The sequence below is a fragment of the Nerophis lumbriciformis genome, linkage group LG04 (assembly GCF_033978685.3).
Source record: "Nerophis lumbriciformis linkage group LG04, RoL_Nlum_v2.1, whole genome shotgun sequence".
NCBI lineage: Eukaryota > Metazoa > Chordata > Actinopteri > Syngnathiformes > Syngnathidae > Nerophis > Nerophis lumbriciformis.
This window is the reverse complement of record NC_084551.2, coordinates 58,998,214-59,018,891: the sequence shown is the minus strand read 5'-3', so window position 1 is coordinate 59,018,891 and position 20,678 is coordinate 58,998,214. Positions and strand designations below refer to the sequence as shown.

At 41.0% G+C, this 20,678-nt stretch overlaps 1 protein-coding gene across 5 annotated transcripts in view; it reads left to right on the top strand.

The window, feature by feature from the left end:
• Positions 1-20,678, top strand: part of map7d1a (MAP7 domain containing 1a) — a 111,424-nt gene that overhangs the window by 44,210 nt on the left and 46,536 nt on the right. For 3 of the 5 annotated variants that reach the window (XM_061958581.2, XM_061958597.2, XM_061958564.2), the window contains exons 3-6: positions 12,379-12,447; positions 14,179-14,199; positions 16,564-16,727; positions 19,489-19,588. In XM_061958581.2, the coding sequence (XP_061814565.2) occupies positions 12,379-12,447; positions 14,179-14,199; positions 16,564-16,727; positions 19,489-19,588 (354 nt within the window). The remainder of the gene's footprint in view (positions 1-12,378; positions 12,448-14,178; positions 14,200-16,563; positions 16,728-19,488; positions 19,589-20,678) is intronic. The other 2 variants (XM_061958589.2, XM_061958572.2) reach the window with 1 other exon arrangement.

Sequence of the window (20,678 nt, the reverse complement as noted above, 5' to 3'; positions counted from 1 at the left end):
AGCGACGTCAGTGTGTAAAGGATATCACCACATGGGCTCAGGATCACTTCAGAAACCCACTGTCAGTAACTACAGTTGGTCGCTACATCTGTAAGTGCAAGTTAAAAATCTACTATGCAAAGCCAAAGCCATTTATCAACAACACCCAGAAACGCTGCTGGCTTCGCTGGGCCCGAGCTCATCTAAGATGGACTGATGCAAAGTGGAAAAGTGTTCTGTGGTCTGACGAGTCCACAAACTCGATGAAAAGAAAGATGAAAAGAACCATCCGGACTGTTGTAGGAGCAAAGTTGAAAAGCCAGCATCTGTGATGGTATGGGGGTGTATTAGTGCCCAAGACATGGGTAACTTACACATCTGTGAAGGCACCATTAATGCTGAAAGGTACATACAGGTTTTGGAGCAACATATGTTGCCATCCAAGCAACGTTAACATGGACGCCCCTGCTTATTTCAGCAAGACAATGCCAAGCCACGTGTTACATCAACGTAAAAGAGTGCGGGTACTAGACTGGCCTGCCTGTAGTCCAGACCTGTCTCCCATTGAAAATGTGTGGCACATTATGAAGCCTAAAATACCACAACGGAGACCCCCGGACTGTTGAACAACTTAAGCTGTACATCAAGCAAGAATGGGAAAGAATTCCACCTGAGAAGCTTCAAAAATGTGTCTCCTCAGTTCCCAAACGTTTACTGAGTGTTGTTAAAAGGAAAGGCCATGTAACACAGTGGTGAACATGCCCTTTCCCAACTACTTTGGCACGTGTTGCAGCCATGAAATTCTAAGTTAATGATCATTTGCAAAAAAAAAAACAACAACATTAAGTTAAAAGAACATTAAATATCTTGTCTTTGCAGTCTATTCAATTGAATATAAGTTGAAAAGGAAAACATTTTCTGGGCTCACATAAACATGCTGAAATAATATGTATATTTTTGATTTATTTTGTCCATACTCTCTCTATACCAACTCTGACGTCAACAACTTCTATGCCCCCTAAAACCTTAACACCCCTCACGCCCTGAAAACACAGTTTGGCAAAAACAAACAAACATGATTTTACTCAACAGAACAGCAACAATTCAAAATATCCATTAAAAAAAAAAATATTGTTCTTCAATACATCTACTTTGTGACGGGCGCATGCACGTCTGTGCCAGTGTAACAGAAGCCAGTCAACTTCAAGAATAGGCCTGGCGGTCTGGGAGATTGCCTGTGCTTTTAGCTCAGTAGTTAGGGCGCTGGCCTCTCACATCAAGGTTTGCACCCTGCTCGGAGCAGAAGGAAAAAAGGAGAGGGAGAGAGTATACAACCACTACACAAAGCAGTGTTGTCTGTGATTGACAGCTATGAACATCAATTATTGCATTCCGCCTTCAAAACCGGGGGCCCCTGATTGGGGTGGGGAGCCCAGGTAAATGTGTCCACACACCTGTCACTAATGATTCCATAACAGGAATCACATTTTGTGATGCCAAGAACCAGGACCTGGAACCCCTTTAGAAACTATTAGACTTGAAGAATCATGTATGAAGGTTTGGGGAATGTCAGCTGCTTTTCTTCTCTGCAGCCTTTTGTCCGCTAATCCATTTGTCCTGGTCTTGGACCGGCTCGGGGTGCTTTCTCGTCCGTTTTGGAGAAATAAACCAGTGGAATTCTCCAGATGCATCCTAAAATGACCTCCTTGTCCCGGTTAATTGTGCAGTCTCCAGAGGAGTTTGAAGGGGGGGAGCACTCTGTAGCCCCCTTAATTAGGCACAATGAACAGGAAGAGATTGTTTTTGTGCTCCCATTACTTGCTGTCGTGCTCGCTCATACTGCTCCTCTCAATGGAAATCATTACTGAGGGAAAGTTAGTATTCTATTCAGATAACCTCTCTTTGTGTTCTCACACTGCAAAAAGTCAGTGTTCAAAAACAAGAAAAAATATTTGGCAGGTGCTAGTCCTAAGTGTCCCAATACTTGTGTCAAGTTTTAGTCCCAAGTGTCCCAATACTTTTGTCCAGTGTAAGTGTCCCAATACTTGTGTCCAGTGGTAGTCCTAAGTGTCCCAATACTTTAGTCTACTTTTAGTGCGAAGTGTCCTAATACTTTTGTCCAGTATTCGTCGTAAGTGTCCCAATACTTGTGTCCAGTTTTAGTCCTAAGTGTCCCAATACTTTTGTCCAGTGGTAATCCGAAGTGTCCCAATACTTATGTCAAGTTGTAGTCAAGTGTCCCAATACTTTAGTCAATTTCTGGTAGTAAGTGTCCCAAAACTTTTGACCAGTTTTAGTCCTAAGTGTCCCAATACCTTTGTCCAGTGTAAGTGTCCCAATACTTTTGTCCAGTTTTAGTCCCAAGTGTCCCAATACTTTTGTCAAGTTGTAGTCCTAAGTGTCCCAATGTTTTTACAAAACTTTTGTTTTGAAGAGGGAATTGCCAACTTCCTGTTGATTTTTACTGAAGATTGTCAATTTATGACATGTAGGTCTAAGTGAGACCTACATAGAGGTTTTTGTTTCATGTCTCTACGACATTCCTACTGGAAGTTACAGGCAGTTTTGTCTGTGTTTTCTTCCTAGGAGCAGTTGTGTCTGTGTTTTCTTCCTAGGGGGTGCTAGAGCGCAATTTTGAGTTTTGGAGTTGGTTTTTTTTATTAGATCGCAATTTTTGCCATTGCTGATGTGTGTGTCCAGTTTGGTGAGTTTTGAAGCATGTTAAGGGGGTCTAATTACAGCTCAAAGAGGCAAAAGTGACTGTTTTTACAAAACTTTTGTTTTGAAGGGGGAATTGCCAACTTCCTGTTGATTTTTGCTGAAGGATGTTACTGTATGAAATCTAGGTCTAAGTCAGACCTACATAGAGGTTTTTGTTTCATGTCTCTACGAGCAGTTTTGTCTGTGTTTTTTCCTAGGGGGCACTAGAGCGCAATTTTGAGTTTTGGGTTGTTTTTTTTTTATTACATGGCAATTTTCGCCAGTCCTGATGTGTGTGTCAAATATGGTGAGTTTTGAAGCATGTTAAAGAGGTCAAATTACAGCTCAAAGAGGCGGCGGAATAATAATAATAAAACCTTACAATTACAATAGGGTCCTCTGTCCCAAAGGGACATTGCGGTCGCTAAAAATTACAAAAATGAGGGGTATTTTATTTGAACTAAGCAAAATTATCTGCCAATAGAACAAGAAAATTCGGCTTGTCAAGACTTTCCAAAACAAGTCAAATTAGCTAACCTCAATGAACCCAAAAATACCTTAAAATAAGTATATTCTCACTAATAACAAGTGCACTTTTCTTGGTAGAAAAAAAAGAGACCTTTTTGCTCAATATTAAATGAAGTAAATGCTAGTGCCGTTATCTTGACATAATGATATGCACTAGGCCAGGGGTCGGCAACCCGCGGCTCTCTGGAGCTTTTTCAAAAATGTATGAAAAATGGAAAAAAATGAGGGGAAAAAATATATTTTTTGTTTTAATATGGTTTCTGTAGGACAGGGGTCGGCAACCTTTACCAGTGAAAGAGCCATTTTGACCAGTTTCGCAAAATTATAGAAAACAATGGGAGCCGCATAATTATTTTGAAATTTTAAATGAAATAACACTGCATACAAAGTTTTTTTTTGCTTTGTGCTATGTATAAACCAGGGGTCTCAGACACGATGCCCACACCTTTATATGGGATTTGAAAGCTGGTGCGGCACGCGGGTTTTAAATGAATGGCGCTTGACAGCGTCATGCGTGCCGTGATGGGACAGCATATAGCGCCCACTACAACCAGCGTGCCTGATCAGCCACACGTTGTATGTTGTTTCCGCTTGCTCACGTAAGTGACAGCAAGGCCTACTTGGTCAACAACCACACAGGTTACACTGACGGTGGCGGTATAAAAAAAACTATAACACTCTTACTAATAATGCGCCACACTGTGAACCCACACCAAACAAGAATGACAAACACATTTCGGGAGAACATCTGCACAGTAACACAACATAAACACAACAGGAAAAATACCCAGAATCCCATGCAGCCCTAACTCTTCCGTGACTCATTATACAACCCCGCTACCAAACCCCGCCCACCTCAACCGACGCCGCACGGGAGGGGGAGGGGGGGGGGTTGATGTGTGAGGGAGCAGGGTTGGGGTGGGGGTGGGGTTTGGTGGTAGCAGGGGTGTATAATGTAGCCCGGAAGAGTCAGGGCTGCATGGGATTCTGGGTGTTTGTTCTGTTGTGTTTATGTTGTGTTAAGGTGCAGATGTTCTCCCGAAATGTGTTTGTCATTCTTGTTTGGTTTTGGTTCAAAGTGTGGCGCATTATTAGTAAGAGTGTTAAAGTTGTTTTATATGGTCACCGTCAGTGTAACCTGTGTGGCTGTTGACCAAGTATGCATTGCTGTCACGTACGTGTGCAAGCAGAGGATGTATATTGTATAACAAGTGTTGGGCTGGCACGCTGTTAATACAGACTGTAGAGAGCGCCAAATGTTGTTCCATCATGGCACGCCCTTATTATAGCTGTAAGGGCGAAAATCGGTGAATATTAATCCCGGGAGTTTTCTGTGAGAGGCACTGAAATCCGGAAGTCGGACGGGAAAATTGGGGGGTTCAGCAAGTAAGCCGCTGAGCCGCATCAGAGTGATCAAAGAGCCGCATGCGGCTCCGGAGCCGCGGGTTGCCGACCCCTGCTGTAGGAGGACAAACATGACACAAACCTCCCTAATTGTTATAAATCACACTGTTTATATTAAACATGCTTCACTGATTCGAGTATTTGGCGAGCGCCGTTTTGTCCTACTAATTTTGGCGGTCCTTGAACTCACCGTAGTTTGTTTACATGTATAACTTTCTCCGACTTTCTAGGACGTATTTTATGCCACTTCTTTTTCTGTCTCATTTTGTCCACCAAACTTTTAACGTTGTGCATGAAAGGTGAGTTTTGTTGATGTTATTGACTTGTGTGGAGTGCTAATCGGGCATATTTGGTCACTGCATGACTGCAAGCTAATCGTTGCTAACATGCTATTTAGGCTAGCTATATGTAAATATTGCATCATTATGCCTCATTTGTAGCTATATTTGAGCTCATTTAGTTTCCTTTAAGTCATCTTAATTCAATTTATATCTCATGACACACTATCTGTATGTAATATGGCTTTTAATTTTTTGCGGCTCCAGACAGATTTGTTTTTGTATTTTTGGTCCAATATGGCTCTTTCAACATTTTGGCTTGCCGACCCCTGCACTAGGCATTACATTTCTTGAAACCAGCAAACTTACACTAAAAACTAATTTATTGTTCTTAATGGAAAGGCAACAAGGCAAGCGCTTGTTACTCTCGGGGTCTCCTAGTCGCTCAGGCAAATCATATTGTCTAAAAATGCATTTTTCCATGGATAACATGACATCATCGCGCCAAGTGCACGCTCTTTCAGTCAATTAGTGCGCATATATACATATACTGTATTTTCCGCACTATAAGGGGCACCTAAAAACCTCCAATTTTCTCAAAAGCTGACAGTGTGCCTTATAATCCGGTGCGCCTTATATATGGACCAATATTGAGCCACAACAGGTCTCGCAACTACGGGATGCATAAAGTAACCCCAGCCGGATGCATAAAGTAACCCCAGCCTCTACTGTAGCGTCTATTCTATGCGCCCTATAATGCGGTGCGCCCTATAATGCAATGCGCCTTATATATGAACAACGTTTTAAAATAGGCCATTCATTGAAGGTGCGCCTTATAATCCGGTGCGCATTATAGTGCGGAAAATACGGTATAATTTTTTTAAAGGGGGACATTATCACCAGACCTATGTAAGCGTCAATATATACCTTGATGTTGCAGAAAAAAGACCATATATTTTTTTAACCGATTTCCCAACTCTAAATGGGTGAATTTTGGCGAATTAAACGCCTTTCTAATATTCGCTCTCGGAGCGATGACGTCACAACGTGGCGTCGCATCGGGAAGCAATCCGCCATTTTCTCAAACACCGAGTCAAATCAGCTGTTATTTTCCGTTTTTTCGACTGTTTTCCGTACCTTGGAGACATCATGCCTCGTCGGTGTGTTGTCGGAGGGTGTAACAACACGAACAGGGACGGATTCAAGTTGCACCAGTGGCCCAAAGATGCGAAAGTGGCAAGAAATTGGACGTTTGTTCCGCACACTTTACCGACGAAAGCTATGCTACGACAGAGATGGCAAGAATGTGTGGATATCCTGCGACACTCAAAGCAGATGCATTTCCAACCATAAAGTCAAAGAAATCTGCCGCCAGACCCCCATTGAATCTGCCGGAGTGTGTGAGCAATTCAGGGACAAAGGACCTCGGTAGCACGGCAAGCAATGGCGGCAGTTTGTTCCCGCAGACGAGCGAGCTAAACCCCCTGGATGTCTTGGCTCACACCGTCCCTTATGCCACCGAAGATGATCAAGAGAAGAATATCGACTCTAGCTTCCCTGGCCTGCTGACATCAACTCCAAAACTGGACAGATCAGATTTCAGGAAAAGAGCGCGGATGAGGGTATGTCTCCAGAATATATTAATTAATGAAAATTGGGCTGTCTGCACTCTCAAAGTGCATGTTGTTGCCAAATGTATTTCATATGCTGTAAACCTAGTTCATAGTTGTTAGTTTCCTTTAATGCCAAACAAACACATACCAATCGTTGGTTAGAAGGCGATCGCCGAATTCGTCCTCGCTTTCTCCCGTGTCGCTGGCTGTCGTGTCGTTTTCGTCGGTTTCGCTTGCATACGGTTCAAACCGATATGGCTCAATAGCTTCAGTTTCTTCTTCAATTTCGTTTTCGCTACCTGCCTCCACACTACAACCATCCGTTTCAATACTTGCGTAATCTGTTGAATCGCTTAAGCCGCTGAAATCCGAGTCTGAATCCGAGCTAATGTCGCTATAGCTTGCTGTTCTTTCCGCCATGTTTGTTTGTGTTGGCTTCACTATGTGACGTCACAGGAAAATGGACGGGTGTTTATAACGATGGTTAAAATCAGGCACTTTGAAGCTTTTTTTAGGGATATTGCGTGATGGGTAAAATTTTGAAAAAAACTTCGAAAAATATAATAAGCCATTGGGAACTGATTTTTAATGGTTTTAACCATTCTGAAATTGTGATAATGTTCCCCTTTAATTGTAATTTTGAAGAATTTATCTGAATGTGCATGAACTATTTCTGTTCAAAATGGTTTGAAATGTCACATGTTAAATGTTTAAAAAAATAAAAGTCCATTTGGCTGTCATCTGTTTTAATTATGAGACACAATTGTGTCAAAATCATGATTTTTTTTTTTCATTCTAGAAGTAAGAAATGATGACTTTAAAAAAGTAGTTTTATACTTGTGAGTGTTGATGACACAGCTTTGCAACACTTGATATTCTAGTTTCAAGCATGTTTTACTCAATATAGGTCATCAAATCTCAGCAACAAGCTGTAATATCTTACTGAGATATTTTAGGACCAAAACACTTAAAACAAGTAAAACACTAACATAAAATATGCTTAGTGAGAAGAATTATCTTATCAGACAGAAAATAAGCAAATATAACCCTTATTTGAGATATTTCATCTTACTTACGTTTCAGTTTTTGCAGTGCAAGAGTTAAGACTCATTTTGGTCCAATTGAATTTGTGTTAAATACTCCAAAACAATGCACAATGTCTTCCCACTTCCTAACGGAGATGTGCTCCAACTAAACTATTACATTACCAAAGTGATACCTCCAGATCGTTGTGTGCACGTGAGGTCATGATGTCACTCAGAACAAGACGATGCACGTGCAGCTTTCCACAGTCCTATAAATATCAAAGTGGGTCAGGGCAATTTTTTCTTTTTTCTTTTTTCTTTTCTCAGGACGGCTGTGTGGCATATTGCTTACAGTTCACACCTCCCCCTGGTAGATGGAGGGTGCAGATGTTTTTTGATGTGAAGCATCTGGCCAAAGATGACTGAGATATAGGCGGGGGTAATCCCAGTGAGGGAGAATCAGCCTCGGGTATTCTAATAAAGCACTAAGTTGCACGTGCATCCTGCTGGCTTGTGTATAGTTTTATATTTTTTAATGTTGTCATCTGATAGAGTAAGTACACTACACGGATGTGAGCACCCTTTGAGGAAAATTGGGGAAAAAGAGGAACATTTCGATCAGCACAAAGTGCTGCCGCTCAAACCCTGAAATACATTTTTAAAAATCAAGACTAGATTTCCTGCAATTGGCAGCATTTCTACACTATATTTGACCTTTAGATGTATTGTCATCTACTACCAACCACTTTTGGCTGTCTTTGTGACACTTGCATGTAGGGATGTCCCGATCCGATATTTGGATCGGATCGGCTGCCGATATTTGCCAAAAATTGCGTATCGGCAAGGCATGGGAAAATGCCGATCCAGATCCAGTTTAAAAAAAAAACTCCGGTCCGTGTTTTCCAACGCACCGATTTAAATAATACATTCCACTTTTCTGCTGCTCCGTAATTTCCGTTCCGCATTTTCCAGCACACATTCAACACATCCACAGGTCTGTGGATTCTCACGCAGTTGCTTTTAGCTGCTGGCATTACACGACAGGCTCTTCTCACTCTTTCCTGTGTCTCCCTCTCACAGACAGCGAGCGCACCTTCTTACACACGTCACATACTGTCACGACGTACGTCACATAATGTCACGTCATACGTCACATACGTATACGTCCTCCCCGAGCAGAGAGGTAGCAGCATGGCTAACGTTAGCTGTGATGCTAGCGCAGCCGTGCGAGCAACTGTTTAAGCGTCCTCTGCGCATAGCAAATCTATGGCACGCACAAAATCAAATAAAAAAATAAGCGCATAAAAATGTTCGACACTCGGACACGACAGAGAAAACAGTTTTCGTCATCATTGTTCAAATATTGTAACGTCTGTCGAGACGCTTATCTCCATTCGGTGCCACACGTCCACACCATCAAAATGCGGAGGCAAAAATTTCCACATCAACACCGTATGAAAAAATTAGTGATTTTTTTAATTGTGATTTCCTTTTCTACATGAAAGTTTAAAAGTAGCATATATTAATGCAGTATGAAGAAGAATGTTTTAATGTAGACATGCAAGCCTTGAAAGAAAATTTTTAAAATCAAGACTACATTTCCTGCAAATGGGTGCATTTCTACCCTATATTTTAACTTTAGATTTATTCTCATATCAAACTCTTTTGGCTGTCTTTTTGACACTTACATCCGGCGCCCCCCTCCACACCCTGGATTATAAATAATGTAAATAATTCAATGTGATTATCTTGTGTGATGACTGTATTATGATGATAGTATATATCTGATAGTATATATCTGTATCATGACCCCGACTTAAACAAGTTGAAAAACTTATTCGGGTGTTACCATTTAGACTTTAGTAAACTTTAATACATGCTCAGATAGGCCAGTATCGGTCAGTATCGGTATCGGTTAGTATCGGTATCGGATCGGAAATGCAAAAACAATATCGGTATCGGATCGGAAGTGCAAAAACCTGGATCGGGACATCCCTACTTGCATGTCCCATTTAATGTACCACAGATTTTTTTTTATAAGTACATCATTTACAGAGCCTTCTCGGTTGCAGGTCCCAAACCCTGGAACCATCTCCCTCTCCATGTGAGACAGGCCCCTTCTTTGGCTACTTTTAAGAACCTTCTTAAAACCCATTTTTATTCACTGGCTTTTAACCCAGCATGAGACTTTAAACTGTTTTTAACGGTTTTTAAACTGCTTTTTATCTAACAAATTGTTCTAAGGATAATTTGTATTTGCTTTTTCAATGTGTATTTTACTTCTGTTTTAAATAAAAATGGTAAATGGGTTGTACTTGTATAGCGCTTTTCTACCTTTTTAAGGAACTCAAAGCGCTTTGACACTATTTCCACATTCACACATTCACACACTGATGGCGGGAGCTGCCATGCAAGGCGCTAACCAGCACCCATCAGGAGCAAGGGTGAAGTGTCTTGCTCAAGGACACAACGGACGTGACTAGGATGGGAGAAGGTGGGGATTGAACCAGTAACCCTCAGATTGCTGGCACAGCCACTCTTCCAACTTAGCCACGCCGTCCTCTAAAATGTAATTTTTTCGTTTGTCCTTTGCCTCTATTTCTTTGTGGTGTACAGCCCTTTGTTCTTCAACTGTGCTTGTTTTTTAAGGGCTTTATAAATCAAGTTGGTATGGTATGGTATGGTACTAACATTACTACCATTGAAAATGTATGCATGCAAATAACTCAAAAAACGTTCCCAATTTATCCACGTTAAACCCAGATTCCGTTATAACAAAGGTCTTAACTCATTCTCCTTCTATGCCACATCAATATGGAATGCATTCCCAACAGGTGCAAAAGAAAGGGCATCTCTATCCTCCTTCAAAACCTCACTAAAAGAACACCTCCAGGCAACTTCAACCCTAAACCAACACCCTCCCCCCACCACATCTCACCTCCCCGGATTGTAAATAATCAAATGTAAATAATCAAATGTATATACTTGTTCTTATGCTATCTGAGCTCACTATGTTCACTGATCGCTGTACATATCCTACCAAGTCAGACCTACACTGTTTCAATGTCCATTTCTCTGATGATGCAATTGTTGATGATAGCAACCAGAACTAAAACACTACACACAGGAAAACAGCAAAAAAGTCAAAATAAGTCAGGGTGTGATGTGACAGGTGGTGACAGTACACCTACTTTGAGACAAGAGCTATATTGATGCATGCTTGGTTATGCTTTAAAGTCATATCCAACAATTGCGACAACGACTTTTTACTGTCAACTGAGTTTCGCTTTTTAATGATTTCTGCTGGTGGTGTGCCTCCGCATTTTTTCAATGCAAAAAAATGTGCCTTGGCTCAAAAAAGGTTGAAAAACACTGCTTTACACAATTCCAGTAGGGGTGTGACGGTACACAAACATTTCGCTTCGGTACGTACCTCGGTTTAGAGGTCACGGTTCGGTTCATTTTCGGTACAGTAAGAAAACAACAAAATATACATTTTTTGGTTATTTATTTACCAAATTTGCAAAATCTTCCACCAAAAATATTTTTCTTAGTGGAATATTTGATGTGAAGTAATCAGAACCTTGGATAGGTCAATAATTCATAATAACATTGATTTTGATTCAATATTATGTTTTGAGCAATGACAGTTTGAAAGAAAAAAAAACAGCTTTGTTTTATTAGTCAACATTGCAACTTTTTCTAAATTACATTACACCTTTAAGCTTTTTTATTTCACTTTTGTTATGTTTTTGTTTATTTTAATAGTATTTTTAGAATGTGCCCTGGGCCTTTAAAACATTAGCTGTGGGCCGCAAATGGCCTCCGGGGCACACTTTTGACACCCCTGCTATAGATAATAAAACATTAAATGTGATAAATCTATGGATAAAAAGCAGAGGCTGGCGACGCATGCGCGTTTATCATAACTCAAAATCAAATCAAATCAACTTTATTTATAAAGCACATTTAAAATTTACCACAGGGGTAGCCAAAGTGCTGTACAATGGGCAGGTTAAAAGATAATACGAGTACCAAGCAAACACAACACAACACAAACAAAACACGATAAAAAATAAATAAATAAAATAGAATAAATAAAAACATAAAAACATAAAAACAGGTTCACATCATGTGTATTATGGGGCGCCATTGCAGGATGGATATCACTCAGTGTTAAAAGCCATGGAATAAAAGTATGTTTTTAAGAGAGATTTAAAAACAGGAAGAGAGGAGGCTTGTCTAATACTCAGAGGTAGGTCGTTCCAGAGCTTGGGAGCAGCAGCGGCGAAAGCTCTGTCACCTCTAAGCTTCAGCCTTGTGTCGGGGACCGTCAACAGCAGCTGATCGGCTGATCTTAAGGATCGGGTGGGGCAGTAAGGCTGAAGGAGGTCGGAGAGATAGGTTGACGCGAGGTTGTTTAACTCTCTCTCTCTCTCTCTGTCTCTGCCACTCCCTCACCAATGATGCTGTTTGTTTTGTTTTTAACCCCTTCTTAACCCTGAACGTACATTGAAAATACACGCAACAATAACTCAAAATGCCGGACATTTGAGGCATTTAAGAAACTCCGCCCTGACAGCTCCGCAAAAGAGGACATGTCCGGTGAAAAGAGGAAGTATGGTCAGTCTATCCTAGCCCGTTAGCTGCTAGCATGCCGTGTGTTGTGCCTCGGTGTGCATTGTTTACGTTACGCTACTTAATATGTCCGTGTGGAAACTCGTTCGGTACACCTCCGAACCGAACCGGAACCCCCGTACCGAAACTGTTCAATACAAATACACGTACCGTTACACCCCTAAATACCAGTACTTCATTAAGATAGTTGTTGTCCTGTGCTTGTCCTGGCAGACATGGTCAAGTCAGAGGAGAGGCAGCAGCTGGCTAAGGAGCGCAGAGAGGAGAAAGCCAAATATCTGGGTGAGTGGAAACAGGAGTGTTGAAGTCCACCACCAGAGATAAGTGGTGATGGAAGTGGGAGAGGTTTGCAGTGGTGCCGCCTCTAGCTTGTGAATGGCACACACACACACACAGAGCACTTTATATTCATATTATACACACCAGTATTCAATGTCTGCAGGCATGCTCACATTATTTGGTGCTTTTTTGCATGTGTTCTAATTTTGTGTCCTTAAAGGGGAACATTATCACCAGACCTATGTAAGCGTCAATATATACCTTGATGTTGCAGAAAAAAGACCATATATTTTTTTAACCGATTTCCGAACTCTAAATGGGTGAATTTTGGCGAATTAAACGCCTTTCTAATATTCGCTCTCGGAGCGATGACGTCACAACGTGACGTCGCATCGGGAAGCAATCCGCCATTTTCTCAAACACCGAGTCAAATCAGCTGTTATTTTCCGTTTTTTCGACTGTTTTCCGTACCTTGGAGACATCATGCCTCGTCGGTGTGTTGTCGGAGGGTGTAACAACACGAACAGGGACGGATTCAAGTTGCACCAGTGGCCCAAAGATGCGAAAGTGGCAAGAAATTGGACGTTTGTTCCGCACACTTTACCGACGAAAGCTATGCTACGACAGAGATGGCAAGAATGTGTGGATATCCTGCGACACTCAAAGCAGATGCATTTCCAACGATAAAGTCAAAGAAATCTGCCGCCAGACCCCCATTGAATCTGCCGGAGTGTGTGAGCAATTCAGGGACAAAGGACCTCGGTAGCACGGCAAGCAATGGCGGCAGTTTGTTCCCGCAGACGAGCGAGCTAAACCCCCTGGATGTCTTGGCTCACACCGTCCCTTATGCCACCGAAGATGATCAAGAGAAGAATATCGACCCTAGCTTCCCTGGCCTCAACTCCAAAACTGGACAGATCAGCTTTCAGGAAAAGACAGCGGATGAGGGTATGTCTACAGAATATATTAATTGATGAAAATTGGGCTGTCTGCACTCTCAAAGTGCATGTTGTTGCCAAATGTATTTCATATGCTGTAAACCTAGTTCATAGTTGTTAGTTTCCTTTAATGCCAAACAAACACATACCAATCGTTGGTTAGAAGGCGATCGCCGAATTCGTCCTCGCTTTCTCCCGTGTCGCTGGCTGTCGTGTCGTTTTCGTCGGTTTCGCTTGCATACGGTTCAAACCGATACGGCTCAATAGCTTCAGTTTCTTCTTCAATTTCGTTTTCGCTACCTGCCTCCACACTACAACCATCCGTTTCAATACATGCGTAATCTGTTGAATCGCTTAAGCCGCTGAAATCCGAGTCTGAATCCGAGCTAATGTCGCTATAGCTTGCTGTTCTTTCCCCCATGTTTGTTTGTGTTGGCTTCACTATGTGACGTCACAGGAAAATGGACGGGTGGTTAAAATCAGGCACTTTGAAGCTTTTTTTTAGGGATATTGCGTGATGGGTAAAATTTTGAAAAAAAAGTCGAAAAATATAATAAGCCACTGGGAACTGATTTTTAATGGTTTTAACAATTCAGAAATTGTGATAATGTTCCCCTTTAAAAATGTTCAAGTTGTCCCCAAAAGATCAGCCTATATTTGCTCCTTTGGCTTAAATTCATATAATTTCGGGCAAGTGTTGTTGTTTTTTTTTACACGCTGCAACATCCCACTGCACTGCTTTGCATGATTGACACTTGCTTGTCTTTTCTCTCGCCTCCCCCTGCACCCACTGCAGAAGAGCTCAGCAAGCTACAAGGTAAGCCACTCACCTTGTGTTCATGTGTACGTGGTGCTGGTGCTGGTGGTGGTGGTCCTGAGTCGTCCTTGGTCATCCTGTTCATTTGGATCCACATAACTCAGTTCTGTAGATAACACGGAGGCTTGCTGGGCAACACACCAACACTTTAGAAAGGAACTCTAGGAAACGAAGAAAGAAAAAGGATCTCATCTTAAAATCATAGCATTTTTACAGTATTTAAAACTTTGAGACATCTCTCCTTAATTTGAACATGTTTACACTCTCACCAGATCGCTAGGATCATGAGGATTCTGTGCTTTGTGGTGAAATCCAGTTGTGTTGTCGTGGAGAGAACGCCACGTGGATCAATGTCATTGAGCAGACATGGTGCGCCAGATGGGGACCCTTCTAATACCCTCGGTCAAGACTTGGATGAAAGAAGCTCGTGTTTACGATATCAGCTTAAAGGCAGACTTATCTTACCAAGTCAACATAAGAATCGGGCATAGAAAGTACTTCACTAGTCTGTCTGGCTTTTGTGCATCAATACTTCATGTTGGACACTTACAGTCGCCTGCTGTTTAGGACTAGTACAAAACCCAAAAGCAGTGAAGTTGTCACATTGTGTAAATTGTAAATAAAAACAGAATACAATGATTTGCAAATCCTTTTCAACGTATATTCAATTGAATAGACTGCAAAGACAAGATAATAAATGATAAATGGGTTGTACTTGTATAGCGCTTTTCTACCTTCAAGGTACTCAAAGCGCTTTGACACTACTTCCACATTTACCCATTCACACACACATTCACACACTGATGGAGGGAGCTGCCATGCAAGGCGCTAACCAACACCCATCAGGAGCAAGGGTGAAGTGTCTTGCTCAGGACACAACGGACATGACGAGGTTGGTACTAGGTGGGGATTGAACCAGGGACCCTCGGGTTGTGCACGGCCACTCTCCCACTAAGATATGTAATGTTTTTGCAAATAATCATTAATTTTGAATTTAATGGCAGCAACACATGGCAAAAAAGGGGCATTTTTACCACTGTGATACATGGCCTTTCCTTTTAACAACACTCAGTAAACGTTTGGGAACTGAGGAGACACATTTTTTAAGCTTCTCAGGTGGAATTATTTCCCATTCTTGCTTGATGTACAGCTTAAGTTGTTCAACAGTCTCCGTTGTGGTATTTTAGGCTTCATAATGCGCCACACATTTTCAATGGGAGACAGGTCTGGACTACAGGCAGGCCAGTCTAGTACCTGCACTCTTCTACTATGAAGCCACGTTGATGTAACACGTGGCTTGGCATTGTCTTGCTGAATATAAGCAGGGGCGTCCATGATAACGTTGCTTGGATGGCAACATATGTTGCTCCAAAACCTGTATGTACCTTTCAGCATTAATGGTGCCTTCACAGATGTGTAAGTTACCCATGTTTTGGGCACTAATACACCCCCATACCATCACGGATGCTGGCTTTTACACTTTGCGCGTATAACAATCCGGATGGTTCTTTTCCTCTTTGGTCCGGAGGACACGACGTCCACAGTTTCCAAAAACAATTGGAAATGTGGACTCGTCAGACCAAAGAACACTTTTCCACTTCGCATCAGTCCATCTTAGATGAGCTCGGACCCCGCCGTATTCTGGGTGTTGTTGATAAATGGCTTTGGCTTGGCATAGTAGAGTTTTAACTTGCACTTACAGATGAAAAACAAAAAAACAAAAAGTTTCCCAGTTCCAACATTAAATATATTGTCTTTGCAGTCGATTTACTTGAATATAAGTTGAAAAGGATTAGCAAATTATTGTATTCTCTTTTTATTTACCATTTACACAACGTGACAACTTCACTGCTTTTGGGGTTTGTATTTCAGCAATAAAGTCAGACTAATCACTGTCAGGAAAAACATTGAAAAGCATGATTTTGAAAAGAAAAGTTAGACACCTGTTTCTTATTGAAGGATGCATTCATCCTCAACCAGTTGCTTTGGTTCCATCAAGTGTTGGAGAGCGGACTTAACTCTCTTTGGACTTTTCAGCGGCAAAGAAAACCACTGGGTTGCCTTTGAACGGCTCAGCGGTCCAGGAGGTGATTTCCATATCAAAGTGAGAGTAGTTTTATTGAGACCGACGTGACGGCCTAATGCGATTATGTCGGAAATGTTTTGATGTGTTTTGCAAACACAAAGAACCTTATTTTAGATGTGAGAAAGCGAGAGGCTTGACTTCTAACGGCCTTACACTGGATTTTTCAGGGAGACCCGCTGGTGCTTCAAAACAGATTTCAAGTCTCTATGCAGTTAAAAGAAAAAGGGGGATTTTCTCGAAAGAGGATCTCACCTGGCTTCCCTTCTCTGTGGTCCTAGCGGCAAAGAAGAGTCAGTGGGTGGAGAAGGAGGAGAAGGCCCGGCAGCAGAGGGAGAAGCAGCTGGAGGAGCGGCGCAGGAAGCTGGAGGAGCAGCGCATCATGGCCGAGAAGCGCCGGGCCGCCTTGGAGGAGAGGCAGAAGCAGAAGCTTGAGAAGAACAAAGTACGTACCGGAACTAGAACATCTATTCAAATATACTCCCTGCTTGGCACTCAGCATCAAGGGTTGGAATTGGGGGTTAAATCACCTACAAAATATTCCCGGGCGCGGCCACCGCTGCTGCTCACTGCTCCCCTCACCTCCCAGGGGGTGATCAAGGGTGATGGGTCAAATGTAGAGAATAATTTCGCCACACCTAGTGTGTGTGTGTGTGTGACAATCATCGCTACTTTAACTTTATACAGTAATTAGGGGTGTAACGGTACACAAAAATTCTGGTTCAGTACGTACCTCGGTTTAGAGGTCACGGTTCGGTTCATTTTCAGTACAGTAAGAAAACAACAAAATATAAATTTTTTGGTCATTTATTTACCAAATTTGTAAACAATGGCTTTATCCTTTTAACAATGGGAACACTATAATAATTCTGCCCACGTTAATCAACATTAAACTGCCTCAAGTTGTTGCTCAGATTAAATAAAATGACAAAACTTTTCTTCTACATATAAAAAGTGCAACATCAAACAGTTTCAAGTCAACTCATCATGCTTAATTTATTACAGCATTTGGGAAGCCTGTAGTTGATTTTTATTATGTAAATGTTATATTTTTATCAACATGTGATAGCAGGGACCCTGCCATTCAAAACTAGGCTGCTGCATTACTAATGATTAATGTAACTATAGCCGAAAAATTAGTACAATAGCAATAGGAGAGACTATTCATCCCTGAACACCATGGAGTTCATGTAGGCTTAATGATGCACTTACATTATTATATCAACTATCAGAGACAGAAACTCTTCATTTAACATAATGCCCTTTTTTGCTGCTTCAACACAGCTCAATCAACACAGAAAAAGGTAAAGTGAAACAACAGACAGACAGGGCTTTGCTGTCCGTAACACACACACACACACACACACACACACACACACACACACACATTGCAAAATGAGCTAATGTTACGCTAAAAGCGAATTAGCCTTCACCTCAAGCCAGGACATTAATAACACAAAGATGCCATGCAGGCAGTTTTTTTTAACTTTATTATTTTTTCATTGCTCCAAAAAATAATAAGAACTTAAAATTAACAAATAGCTCTAAAGGCGTTGAAAGTAAAAAATAATATATATTGATGTATAAAATATTTAACACTTTTATGGATCCCTAAGACCTTCAGTCTGATTTTGTTTTTAACGGTCATTGTTCAAAAAATAATAATGAATCAAAAGCAATGTTGTTATGAATGATTTACCTATTTAAAGGCTTCAATTAGTTCACATCAAATATTCTAGTTGGAAAAATGTTTGGGAGATTAAAAAAAAGGGGTTGCTTTGGGGGAAAAAAGGGGCATAACCTAGGGGACTAACCTCCGAGGACAAAGCTACCCCGCTCCCAGTCTGTGGAACGCTCTCCCTGACCACCTGAGGGCACGCAAGACTGTGGATGCTTTTAAAAAAGGCTTAAAAACCCTTCTTTTTAAAAAAGCCTTTTTTTTTTTAGATATATGCGTGCTAGTTCTAGTTTTTATTTTTATCATCTTTTTTTTTTTTTTTTAAATACACTGTAGCACTTTGAGGTTGTTTGCTCAATGTAAAGTGCTTTTTACAAATACAATCTATTATTAAACTATTATTATTATAAAACAAAATTATTTTTTTCTTGGCAACGAAAAGATCTAAAAATATTTAAGTGATGTAGGTAAAAAAAAAAAAAAAAAAAAATATATAAATATATATATATATATATTTATATATATATATATATATATATATATATATATACAGTATATATATATATATATATATATACACACACATATATATATGACTTATTGTATTTGTATTATTTTTACTTTCATATGTACAGTATATACTGTATATGTATATATTAATTATTATTATTATTCTTTTTTACTTTCAACACTTAAATATCTATAGATCAATTAATCTATAGATCTATTTGTTGCCATGAAGGTTTTTTTTGTTTTATGCCCTTTTCCCCCCCAAAGAAAACCCTGTTTTTTCCCCCTCCCAAACATTTTTCAAACTATATATTATATGAGAATATTTGATGTGAACTAATTGAAGCCTTTAATGACTGAGACCCTTTTGGGTCCTCGAGACCTTTAAAAAAACTCTTCTTTTTAAAAAAGCCTTTTTTTTAGATATATGTGGTCTACTTCTAGCTATTAGGCTATTCTAGTTTAAAAAAACACACACACAGACGCACACACACACACACACACACACACACACACACATTGCAAAATGAGCTAATGTTACGCTAAAAGCGAATTAGCCTTCACCTCAAGCCAGGACTGCGAGCGAGCTGAGTTGCAGTTTATATTTCTAGAAGGTCAACGGGCTCATAGTGATGTTACTAGTAGTTGACTGGGAGGTGTTTATTATCATTTGGGGAGAGTCCGCTGCCTGATGATTACCTGCTAAACCAGGGGTGGGCAATTAATTTTTATTACCAAAATATTGGTATCGGGACAACCCTAACACACACACACACACACACACACACCGGTACATATTTCAATACATTCCTTATAACACTATTACAATATTGAAAATAAAAATGATTTTGTTCAAGTACATATAAAGGCCTCCTCTTGAGTTAATCCTCTACAGTACCTTGAATGAATACCACTTACTCTCTGCAGCTGAGTAAATGCTGTGTTAGGAGCTGAGGAAATTGTTTTTTTTTCAGCACGCAAGTCATCTGCTAGTTAAAATTGCGACCATGCCTTCTAGGAACGCTACGAGGCCGCCATCCACCGCTCAACCAAGAAGACGTGGGCTGAAATCCGCCAGCAGAGATGGTCCTGGGCTGGGAATCAGAACCAGAAGGAAAGTGAGTATCCAACATGGAGAACCTGTGCTTTGTAGAGGAGGATGTAATGATTTTGTGGACGCCTTTAACGAGGAAGTAAGAGATGCATTTAGCCAATGTTGTTAAAGTGCTTCGGGTCTGTGGGACCCGTTTTCATTTTTTTATTAAAAGAAAAATTATACAATTAATTAATTTTTCAAACTGAGACTCACTGACTTTGGCTCATTTTCTGTGAAGAACATATATCAGAATACATATTTAATGACCACACACCATACACCCCCCCTACACATTTATATTACATATAAGATGTCCGGGTCCACTGGACCGGGGCTAATAGAAGTGTGGAAATTGATGTTCTGTGTATCACACACACACACACACACACACACACACACACACACACACACACACACACACACACACACACACACACACACACACACACACACACACACACACACACACACACACACCAGGCCTAGACAGGAGGAGGACAGAGTGTAGGTACACAGAACATCAGAGGGTCAAATGTGCGAGAAAATGAGAGCAGACAGTGTTGACAAACAATGTTGCAACCTTGTGTGGGAACCGCAGGTGCAGAAACACAAAAGGAGAATCCCTGTGGGATGCAGAAACTGGCAGAGAAATTTTCCGTGCAACGTTCATATTGTTGTTACTCAGCCAGCGTTTGTGGGTCTGATGGACCCGTTGCATTTTGTGGCTTTTAATGCCTCACAATCGAACACTTTGATGTTCAAATACTGAACAGATGTTTATTGGGATAAGGTAAACATCTGTTCGGTATTTTATAGGGGTGTAACAGTACGTGTATTTGTATTGAACCGTTTCGGTACGGGGGTTTCGGTTTGGTTCGGAGGTGTACCGAACGAGTTTCCACACGAACATATTAAGTAGCCGCCGAAGCTAAAGTCTTAACAAGCTGCTCCGCTTCTTCTACTTCTGTCTCTGTCAGTCCTCTACACAGCACCCAGCATTGTCCCACCCACACAACCATCTGATTGGTTACAAACAGAGCGGTAACAGCCAATCAGCAGTGCGTATTCAGAGCGCATGTAGTCAGTGCTTAGCGTTTAGCAGGTAATCATCA